General features: G+C 37.9%; 1 protein-coding gene across 4 annotated transcripts in view; it reads right to left on the bottom strand.

Annotated features, from left to right (window-relative positions):
* Positions 1-12478, bottom strand: part of cyth1b (cytohesin 1b) — a 49007-nt gene that overhangs the window by 6537 nt on the left and 29992 nt on the right. For 3 of the 4 annotated variants that reach the window (XM_017484158.3, XM_017484156.3, XM_017484157.3), the window contains exons 2-7: positions 7467-7549; positions 3653-3717; positions 2312-2378; positions 1963-2081; positions 571-651; positions 271-383 (exon numbers count right to left, since the gene is read on the bottom strand). In XM_017484158.3, coding sequence (XP_017339647.1) covers positions 271-383; positions 571-651; positions 1963-2081; positions 2312-2378; positions 3653-3717; positions 7467-7549 — 528 coding nt within the window. Of the gene's footprint in view, positions 1-270; positions 384-570; positions 652-1962; positions 2082-2311; positions 2379-3652; positions 3718-7466; positions 7550-11941; positions 12211-12478 lie in introns of those variants that run through there. The other variant, XM_017484159.3, reaches the window with a different exon arrangement.

Here is a 12478-nt window from a genome sequence, read left to right as displayed (position 1 = left end):
ATATATTAACAATTTAAAAGCAAAATGACCATAATGGATGTATAAAAATAGACCAAAGCCAGTGACACTTTCAGATATGTAAGCACTTCAGTCTCACTAAGTGCATGGTGCTTATGGAAGGTGAGCAAAAAGCTCATGTATGACTAACTGTGAGTAGGGGTAAAAAGAGTGCAGAGGGAGGTATGGGGTGTACTACTTAGGCAAGAAAAGGTTAAATTAGCTTTTGCAGAATTAAATATTACAATTGCTATGAAACAAGCTTAGACTTACCTGTGGACTGAAAAACACCAGGGTTGCACTGACAGTAACGCTGTGCAAAAGCTTCCATCATACGGTCTATTTTCTGGGCTTCACCAGGTAACCGGAAACTCCACAAGAATTGTCTTCATGGTCCAAGGACGGAAAATACACATAACGATACAGTAGCAAAGCAACAAAAATGGCAGTTTATTCATCACGTGTATCCAATTAACATCCTAATTCTAAGGCCTCATGTTTGATGCTTTACACATAACAATAATAACAACAATAATAATCAATTATTATTACTCCTACGTTTTCATATTTTACCTGAGTGCCTGGACCAGGTTGAGATCTGTGAATTCATGAAGCTCCACAAAAGCATGAAGAACCTCAATATTGAAGTCATCTCTGCAAGCAAGAGGATGAAGAATATGATTTAAATAATTACTCCAATAATGGATGTTGACTAAATATAAGATGACTGCACTAGGCACCACTAGCCAACATGAAATAAAAAGTTCAAGATCTGTTTTAGGTCATTTCTATACATGTCCTCAAAATATTTAACTGTATACTACAAAAATGAACAGCAATAAACTAGCAAGTTGTTTTTTATGCAATTATCTTAATGCTGCTCACAGATGGATTTCTTATTTTAATTTTTAAAAAATAATAAAAAAACAATAATAATAATAAAAAAGAAGATATCTGTATGTACCCAACACCTTCCCAGATGTCCCTCCAAGTAGGTCAATACTGACGATATGTCAAATGAACACATTAAGTCTACATGGAGAGAATGCTTCCATTTAACAGCGCATACCCCCCCATCTTCTTCATCGTATCTCCACAGGTCAGGATTATAGCGTAACTATGGTGTGTGCGCGCTCGCTCACCAATACCCATGGGAACAGAAAGAGAAATGGAAGTAATGGATGAAAAGAGGGGGGTGGACTTCAGAGAGTTTCCAGCGTACTAACTGGGGGTTAAAAAGTCTCAACTGCTGTGACTCCAGCTTCATTAACCTGGTGCTGATTACAGATTTACATCCATATCACTATACATATATCCAATAGATACACATGACTGTGCGGTATGTGCATGTGCTATCCTGAATAAAATAGATCATTACTTTTGCCGGACTGCAGGGTGTTTAGCGTGGATATACATAAGACAGATGATGTCATTCTCCATTGGGCACAGAGTCCAGGAACTGCAGAGCTGATATCACCACCAATCAATGAATATAGTATCTGCTCTCTTGGTCTGCACCCATAAAATACATTTTTATTTTCCCACCAGTAACTATGCAAATAGGAACAGACCAATAGAATTTCATGATTAAATGTTTTCATAAACCAAATGATAAAGTTTATGGATTGCAGACCAGCTGATAATGTAGCTTTTTTGTGTTTAGCATTGTATGTCTGTCTTTAAAAACATGTTAATTTAACTCACCTGTGCTTGACATAGAAAGCAAGGTTAATATAATTAATTTTGATGCTACGATATCAAGGAGCACATATCTAATGAAGAATGACGCACTATGACACGCTGACTACATTCACAGCGGTTAGAGTGAGACACTGTACACTGAGATGGTGGTTCTGTTCAATTTTGTTGTAAAGCTGAAAGAAAGACTAACACTTGGGGGAGACTGACAGCACTGCTGTATTTCACAACCAGATCAATTCAGTTGAGAAATCATGTCATTCTTACCTTTCGCCTAGATAATCTCCAATGGCAGTCTTGTTGAGGCCCTCACCCTTATAAAGGAACTGAGCGATATCCTCACAGGTGTTCTTCAGCAGGTCATTCTCTATGAGGAACTGGATCCCCTGTGAAGAGACAGCTCAGTAACATTTATGGATGTCCTGCTCCATTTCTTAACTCTATTGAGGTTTGCATGTGAGGTTATGTATGTGAATGTAGAATGAAAAAAAAAGTACAATTTCAACACACATACACACACACAAAATCATATGGAAAGGCAATTACTATAGACCTTAAATTCAAAATGACCATCACAAGGTCCAAGGAAAATAACAATAACAGACATGCTGTATACCTTTTTGGGATCCATGTTGAATTTCTTTCGGCCCATGGCCACCTGTTTATTCCTTTGCATGTTTTTCCTGTGAAAATAAAATGTGTTGGAGTTTTATCAGAGACACATTCCTAAAACTCATTCTATTAGTTATTGAGAAAATCAGTAAAGAGCAGAGAGGCATGGTAGCATGAACCTGTTAAAGAATGCACCTTCCTAACACACTATTTATGTAACAGCACCCTAATTACATCATTAATAACCTTAAGATCTCAGTGCATTAGCAGATTAGGAGTATTCCCCCTGAGCAGTGGGCAATACATTATATATTAAGAGAGGTTTCTTCCTCAATGCATCAGCTACTATATTACTATAATAAAATACTTCATAGAGAAAAGGGAAATGGGGAAGGAGTAATGAGATTAAAAGCCAGAACTGAAGCAGGGATTCAGGAAAATTAAATCATTACATTTCTTAAAATACTTCTTTTCCACCCTTCATATAAACCAGTCCTTGGTATTTATATTCACTATTACAATTCTGGCTTAAATTCAGTAAAAGTAGTAGTTAAACTAAATAAGTGCCGATTAAACCACATGAACTCTAAGTTCCTACTGTGAAAATAAATCATAAGAACGTCTTAAAAAAAAAAAAAAACAGAACAATGCTCATTATAAGATTGGTAAATAAAATGTGAAAATATCTATATTGAATATAATCTGAATTACACACTGGACCTACAAATATTAAAATATACAAACTACAGAATCAGCAGCCAAATATAACAAAGTCTCAGGAACCATATATTAACCTACACATCTCCAAAACTCTATAAGCAGACATTATGATTCAGTCTCATATTTCTATATATACTAAATCCTGTGGGATCATATTTCACTTATACCCTACTGACCAGATGAGCCATTGTAGCATGCAATGTGTGTATATAAATGTGTTCACATTACAATGCTAAATTTACGACATGATGTATAGAGTATATTCAGTGAAACAGTAAATCCTGGACTCTAATGGTCTTATGACTGAGACGGGTGGTGTGTGTTTCAGGAGACTTTTAAATACAGTAAGACTAATCATTAACGTTTACGCATTAAAGGTAACTGTTGTCATCATTCATCTCTGTTGTTTATCCAGACCTTTGTAACTAAAGAATTCTACGTAACTGGATGCTCATAAATTTTAGTTGAATACCTGATTTAATGCTTAAATGCAGGTGTGTGTTTAACAGAGTGCTATCTCTGTATGCAAGCGTATGTATTTTCAGTTTCAGAGGATCTCTTCTTGTGCTTTAGTTTGTTAATTAATGTCCATCAGACCCATTGTTTTAAGGAAAGACAGACAAACCTTTCTTCAGTGGAGCCCAGATTCTCAATCTCATTCGTCACTTCTGCTATCTCATCCTTGAGCCGCTAAAAGTGAAAGAGGAGAGAAAGAAGAGAGTGAAGCGAGTGATTAGCCAAACATGGAGCAGTCAATAAGATTCTTGCCTTCTCATGTTTTTAATTTGACAAGGAAAGCTGGAAAGGTATCAGTCCATTGCAACAATGATTTCAATATTATTCAGACATTTCACCATATGCGCCCCAGTCTGGCCCAAGCATGCAACAGGAATGGTATGAACACATAAGCTAGGGGAGGACAAAAAGGACTGGAAAGAAAAATGAGGTGCATGAGAAAGAATGTTCAAATGAGTAATGCTTTCATCTCTAATGAGTAGCTTGTGATACAGTATCTGATGAGAAGGGCAGCAGGCTCAGAGTCATGCTGCAGCCCCTCCATTTGCAAGTCACCCACTTACATAAATGCGGGAAAATATCACCTGAATGTGCGCTTGTGTACAGCTTGTAGGTGTGGGAAATTGTAAGCATGTGTCTGTGGCTACTATCATATAACCGTACTGCATTAGCAATTCATCATCTTCCAGCAGCTCAGACATAGATCAATACTACTCGTACAACAAAGCCATCCAGGACACACACACACACACACACACACACACACACACACACGCATTTGCCCGTCCACTTTCCACTCCTTTCTGTGCGTGCATTCGTGTGTGTCCTTCCAGACAACCTTACTTCACGGTCATGTGCAGTAGGTCATGTCTATAGCTATGTGCAGTCCTTATGTGCAGTACCATAAAGTATATGATACATGTGAATTATAAAGGCTTCCTGTTTGAAAGGACAAAGACCACACACACACACACACACCATTGTGGAGGGAGTGCAATTAGAAAATAAGGTATCTTAAGCTGATTTTATTAATAATGTTACAACCCATATTTACATACCAACAGTCAAAAAAGACCAAATAACACAAAAACAAGCTTTACAAATTGGTGAAACACCACATGCATCATGAACCCCACATCTCATACAATCAGTGATGAATTGGACAGGGTCAGTTGACCGCTGAACATTTCAGCCTGTTTTGCTCTGGAGGGAGAAGATAAGTAGATGTAACTGCTGAAGGAAAGGTCTAGTGTTGCTGAGACAGAACAAAAGAGAGCAGGTTAACAATGTTCTGTGTCAGAGTTTCTAGGCAATGAGTGTCTCAGAATGGCAATGATGAGCTGTCCATTTTCCATTTGCATTTGTCCATCTGTCTTCACCACTTTATGCTCAGATTTCCTTCTATAATGCTCACCCTTCAGATTGTCTATGCCACAGAAATGCTGACAGAGACAAACACAGAGACAGAGACAAACTGGGTAAATTCCACTGCTCTGTCTTCCTAATAAAAACACTGCATAAGAGACATGTTCAGTTTTATAGCGCTTTTATTAATAGGCCATCAAAAAGCAGCTTAACAGAAGTCCAGATGTAGAGTTAGATCCCTGATGAGCAAGTCAGAGGCGACAGTGGCAAAGAAAAACTCCCCGAGATGACGTGATGAAGCAACCTGAGAGGAACCAGACTCAGAAGATAACTCACCCTCTTCTTGGTGACACTGAATAGTGGGATTATAAATCATTACAGTAAACAGTTGTAGAAGAACAAAGTCAAACAGTACTAAGTGTGTTGAAATGATGTTCAGTATGAGGATATTGTGAAGAGGAGTCGTGAGATTAGTCAGGGACAGTCTTTATGATTACGGACCAAATACACATAATATATTACAAATCCTATCAGCTTTGCTGTATGAAAAGAAAAAAAAAAAAAAAATTACAGTGCTGAGTGTGTAGAGATGACTGAAGCTCGTCCCATCTGATCTGAGCTTTTAACTGTTGCTGAATAGAACACAGTAATACCTTAAATGATGGATGTGTCTATATTTTTAAATATTCGAGTTTTAAAAGTTGAATAGGATATTTGAGTACTATTTAATAGTAATGACAATAGTTGGATGCCCAGCATGGTCCATCAGTTAGGACTGCAAGTTATGAGCATTTTGATGTAGTTGACATGCTGCATCATCAAGACACACTCACAGTGGAACAGCTGCAGAGCTAATGCTCATTCATGTCTTATTTCTAACACTGTGTTGAAGTAAACGTGGAGATGACGTTCCCATGACTTAGCCGAACAAGATCACATCACAAGGCTTATCAGTTAAGCGCATGTAAAGTTCTAGCAGTAGTCTGGAAAAGCTCAGCCTGAAGGTCTGACTTCACTCTATTGCTCTGACCTGTTTTTTACCTTACAATACACCATTTAAATGCCAGAGCAACATACACAGAGCTGACACTGTTCTACTGAACAATATCTCTGACAATACTAGGATACAATCTAACCATATATAGCTCATCACAAGACTTCATGTGATTCCCAGAGAGTTGTTATAAATAACACAATATTAAAAAAAATGTATCAGCTGTTACACCAGTACAATTCCTCAAATATTTCCGTGATGTTGCCCAATGATGCCGGGAACACAGACATGTGAGCAGTGATATGAGGGCAATGTTGTGGTAACAATAAAACAATGTGAAACCAAGGAAAACAGAGTAAAGTGGAAAGAGGTGACCAGAAGAGGTGAACAGGGCAGTGGTAGTTTCAGTGGTTAACATGTTAGGCTACTGATCGGAAGGTCGTGAGTTCAAACCCCAGCACTACCAAGCTACCACTGCAAGGCCCTTAATCAACTGCTCAAATGTATAAATGAGAAATGTAAGTCACTCTGGATAATGGTGTCTGCCAAAATGCCATAAATGTAACAAAAAAAATACAATCAATCTTACTCTCTAAAGGAAAAAGAGTTTTCCCATTAATGGGTGCATTAAAGTATAATGTGACGCTCCAGAAAGCACATTTATCATTTGAGATGTTGCTGTCCTATTCAGCATGCATATGGAAGAATAGCATTCAGTGCAAAGGGGCATTCAAATGTAAAATAACTGCAAATGGAACAGAGGACAGCCAGCATGCAAGCATAAAGGATAAACAAACAAAATTGTATTAACATGTTCCTCATCTGATCAGGTTAAATGATCTACACATATGAAGGATTAATGATGAGCATTGTCAGTGAGTAATACAGTCAGTGTAACTGAATTTGAAACACCATCTGCTCCATAGTACACATTCCTCTCAAGATCTCACCTCATACTGTCGTCTTCTGAGTGATGGAAGTGTGTCCCACCCACTTTTCACTGGAAGTGCCACTTTCTTTTGCACCACTTGCCAAAAGCACACATTTGCCGCAATGGGATTTGTGATATTAACTCGGAAACTTTAAACTGGCATCTGATATTTGAATACAGAGCAAAATCTCCCTAAACGAACCTTCATCCACACACCCTAATCACATTTCCTAATTTGGCTGACAAATAAATGTCATCCAACAAATAAGACTTTCAGAGAGTTTTGATTGATTTGTAACAGGAACATTAAAATATTTAAAACAAGATGTAGTCCTAAGCTAGGTCACTACTTACTGTTGACATGATATAGATAAGAAAAAAAATATATGACTTCTGATTAGCAACACAAGCTGCAAAAAAAAAAATCAATGGAAATGTGTCCACTGGAGCTGGGAAAAGAGACAAAAAACTCTATATGGCTTGGGTTTTAAATAGTACAGATACAAGGGTAGAGAAAGCTGCTAAGAGAGAACTGAGGTGAAAATAAGGTCATAAGAGCATACTGCTTCTGTCAGTGTACATAAAGCTTCCTGCTGCAGAGGATATTTTAGAACAGGTAAAGAGAATCCCCACCTGGATGTCCTCAAGCAGCTCCTGCTTTCGGCGCCGTATATTCTCCAGCTCCTGCTTCTCCTCTGGCGTCAGGTCATCTGGCACTGGGTGAAGGGATAAGAGAATTATGAGTGTGTTGATTACGAGAGAATTATGGTAGGAACCAAACAAACAGTGTAACTGGCTCCAAGCTTGACTTTTGAAATGTGGACAAGAATGTGCATCGCAAAGCCTGTATTTGTTTTAGATACACAGTAAATGGACACGTGCACACAGTCATACACTAGTTATAAAACCTTTTAAAAGACCATACAGACAGAGTAACTAAAGGAAAGCTAGATAGAAAAAGAAAAATATAGGTAATCTTCCTGGGGCCCAGCTCACATACTCAGTGTCTTCTTTCTCAGGCAATCAATACCACAAAGAAACGGTGACATCATAAGGTAGGTGTTTGATGAACACCAAATTTTTCTTATACAGCACAAATGGAAATGTATCCTGTTTCATGAAAATCATAGGCTATGTTTTGGAACTGAGGCATTCTTAGACTGAAAAAGAATTAAATTCACATATTTTAGGGAAATCAAAGTAAATAAAGATGGCTTGCCATTCTTATTCGAGCCAATTACAACGATCAAGAGTTCTGAACTATTGTACTGACTACTGAGGGATGCAACTGTACAATCCATAAAGGCATAAGCAGGCTGTAGCCATCCACCTAAACTGCTCTGTTGATAAGGTATTATCCAGTACTGGGCTTAGTGCCAGCACCTCCGAATATAGCCAGAAAAATGGCAAAAAGACATTAAGTGTTACGACAATGGCAAATGTACAGTCACGATGTAACATTTGTCATATCTTGTCTTGTACAACAGTTAGTTCTGGTCCAGTGCAGTGGTCGTGCAGCATTCCATGCATATTTAGTGCAACCACACTGTGATGTTTCACTCTGTACATCACTCCACGTGTCTGCTCGCCACATAAAATTCCATTTCCTAGTTCGAAATTGTTACTACAGTAGCGTTAGTGACATCAGGAGACAACTTTTGAATTAAAAATCTGAAAACTAGGAATCCAAGTTCAATTGAAGCACCTTTAATGGTTGTAATGTACAAATCAATGTGAGCTAACTAGCCAGCTAGCTGGCGGGCTATAAAGTGAGTGCAGCTTATATAAAAAAAAAAAAAACAATACATTTGCCCATTTTGTATCCAAACTGTCAGTTACTCAATATTCATTTCTTGTTTATAGAACTGTAGTATAAAAACAAATATCGCACCAGCAATTGTGAGGTTATACTGAACATCAGCATGCCTGTGATTACCAATGGCAATCAGCCTTATTATTCAGTATAACTGATATTGCTAAAATATTCTGGCTCATACTACGGAAGCTAAACCCATGCATGCAAATTCATGTAAATCATGATTGTTCTGATGGGGAACAAGACTAATTGATTCTTTTTACACTCAGAACAGAAATATAAGGTGTCTCAGAATTTCAGTCATCCATGCCAACCATGTATGTGGGATTCATCATTTATAATTCATCTTTAAAAATTCCTGAGTCAGCCTTCATGGCCCCCTTTAACAAAATACCAGTTTACTATTCACACAAGCACATTCCTCCACAACTTGGTGCTAATCACCATGGTAACACACTAGCTAACATTGCCTTACAAGTCAGTGAAGAAAGAACTAGAGAAACTCACATACCATCCAACCCTACCCCCAACATCTCACAACTACCCCACTAAACTAATCTATGGAGCACAGAGATAACTGAAATTATATGCATCCATTACACAGCAAAGATGTCTTATTGTACAACAATAACTGCTTGCCATGACAGAACCTGCTGATACTACCCTATTTAAAACTTATTTCATCTCCACAAGCTTGGAGCATTACAATGTACAAAAAAAAATCATTATGAAAATTATAATTCTATACATTTTGTACATAACTTGAGTAACAGGATTATCATGGAAACTAAAAAAAATTGATAAGAATGATTTCTTCCTACTATAGAACAAAAAATACTCTCTCATGATGTTTGAGAAGAAAATGTTAAGATTGTCTGTAGTGTTTATTTAAACATAAGAAGAGTTGTTTTACTGAAAAGTTTTCAATAATTCTTGAAGACACTGTATTTCAGAACCTCATCTACCAAGGGCTTTTCTTGTTTTCGAAGACATTCTGAATCTGATACCACACAGAAAATGCAGCTAAAATAGCATGAAATAGGCTTTACACATGAAGCACATAAAATGCAATTTTATGCTGTTATTTATGCAATTACTAAGCTAACAGATCCTAAAATCTGGGTATGGATGAATACCAGCTTTGCCTGGGCATAGAACACCATGTGCCCATCTAAAGCAACACCAACTGTAGCAGAATGTCACATATCAGCCTGTTTGTGAGTGTGATGGACCGTGAAATAGACTACCAGATCAACTAGTGTTCTGCTTCAAGAATTTAAATATCAGTAATTGTGGGATTTGGAATTCAGACTCTCCAGTTTTCTAACTTCCATTGATTAACCTCAGACCGAAAATTTAGCCAAAACCAGATTACTCTAGGCCCCATTCCCACACAGATGCTGTTGTGTTCCAGAGAATCAACAGAATCTGTGAACACATGGTGTGTGAGGACCTATGTAAGCCACATTTCTGAGTATTTTTAGCAGGGGAAAGCTGTGCTCATGCATCAGTGTATTGAATGCAGTCTGGGTGCTACAAGAAGGAGATTCAGAAGCAGTTCAATTCCATGTCTATAAGGGAAAAGTTTACAATTTTGCTCATCTTCAGATTTTGGCTAAAAAAGTGATGTGGATCCCAAACAAAAAACACCCCCCCACTTAGTTTGATTAAATACCCAATACAGGTATATACAAATATTATCTAAGTGTTTTTATTTACTTTCATTTAATGCATGCGAATTGTATTCCACTGGCAACCCCAGATCTAAATACAGTCGATATGAAAGTATTGGAACAGCAAGGCCAAATGCTTGTGCAATGGTTCGGTTAGATTTTCCCTTTGTTCTCAGCTTCAAAATGGCTTACATTTCTCCCATAGACAGCTCTCTGGTCTTCATGTTGGTTTATTTTTCTTAACAACAAATGCAGTCTTCAGAGGTGAAACTGAAGTCTAAAACCAAGAGTAGACATTCAGAGCAATTCATTGTTGAATCAATCTATCTAACAGGGCACACCTGGACAATGTCAGTCATGTGTTCCAATATTTTTGTTCACTTGACAAATGGGTAGGTTCAAACAAATGTTGCCATGTTCTAAGCTGTTTAACATATTTAGGTGTAAATATCTAGAATAAATATCACACCTCGTCTTGCCCATCTTATACATTACCTTGATGACTAGGCCTAGACATGAAACTGGTGTGCTCAGAAAAGCAATGACACATACACTGCTAAAAGTCACCACAGCAGTACCTCTCCAGACAGTACCAGCAGTGTACTGTGCAGCCGTAGTCCTAAACAGTCAACAATATGCTACAGCTTGTTTGAACTTGCTGTGATTATAGTGGTCCTAAGGATTCATGCCATTATACATGGATAAGTAGAAGTGTTTGTGAGCCGAACTTGGCCAGTGCAACAAGACTAAAATAAATAGAGAAGACTGTATTCTCACTGAAAACGTAACATGTTAAAAGACTAACCATGCTGCAATGATGCATATCTTGACTTTGGCCTATTTGGTCTATAAATGACACCTTTATAAATGACACCTAAATTGTACATATCTTCAGTTATGATGTACAAACGTGTAGCAAGATATTAATGTCTTTAATTCCCTAAACAAAAGCAGCATTTATCGCTACCATAATGACCAAAGTCTCCCGTTCAGCCTATTCTTTACAAACATATACAAAAGTACTGTACAGTACGAGGCCTACTGCATACATTACTAATTTAACACAGTATACAGTCAATAAACCAGCCAATGTCCCTGGGAATATAATTATCTATAAAAACCTTTGATGTTTTAGTCTTATGGAATCATTTTATAGTTAAAAGGAAAATAAAATTTAAATACCAACAATGAACTAGTCAGAACTGTGATGTGTCAAATTTCACACTAAAGAAACTACTTCTCTGATTTTAGTGAAAACCAAATATGCGAACAACCTGCTGTTGTTGAACATAGGACAGAGAAGCCAGGGTCCCTGCACATACACTGATAAGAGAAAAGCCAACAAACAGTAGAAATGAACCAACAAACCACAATTGAGATACACACACAAAAGCCTTATCAAAGCACAAAATGTGCTTGGGTTTGACCCCAGAGCCCAATGTAATGTTACCATTCAACTAATGCACATGGAGGAAGTATGCACATATGTGCGGGTCTATAAGTGAAAAATAAAATGTATTTACATCTTAAAATGTCTTCAAGTATTCAGTAAATATTGTCCACAATGAACATCCACCTAAGTCCTTCTGCTTAGAGTGAGGACTGCAGTGAACACTTACTTTACTTCTTTATGGTAAGCTTTGGTCCAATCAGCCTTTCCACTCGGATCTGAGGGTCAGGATTAGCATCCCCCTACACAACCACGACCTCCCAACGTCTTTTAGTAATCCCTACTGAGCCATTCAATCTTTCAGAAGCTGATGCTAGAACAAACCGCTGCCCCAATCCCAGAGGGAGGAGGATGATGGGAAGGAGATGCTGGAGGAGAGTACAGGAAGTTGGCACTGCAGGCAATAAAGCTGTACTACAGCTAGTCTCTTTACTCTCTGTAATATATATGCAAAACTACTCATTGGTATAAATCCTCCTCTAGTCTCCTCCCTCCTCTCCTCCAGAGGAAACACACAGACAGGAGTGCGCTCGGCTCCACCTAGTGGTAATGCTGCATACTTACCGTGAAATGTTTTTGGAAGGGAGAGCTGAAATGAGAGAAGCTGCTCAGGGTGAGGCACACAGGAGAAGACAAGAAAGAAAGGAAATGTGTCAGTACCAGAGTTGTATAGATAGGGTGGGTCCATTGCAGATTTCTTTTTATC

The sequence above is a fragment of the Ictalurus punctatus genome, chromosome 13 (genome assembly GCF_001660625.3).
Source record: "Ictalurus punctatus breed USDA103 chromosome 13, Coco_2.0, whole genome shotgun sequence".
NCBI lineage: Eukaryota > Metazoa > Chordata > Actinopteri > Siluriformes > Ictaluridae > Ictalurus > Ictalurus punctatus.
Note: the sequence above shows the minus strand (reverse complement) of the source record. Positions and strands in the feature narration are given on the sequence as shown.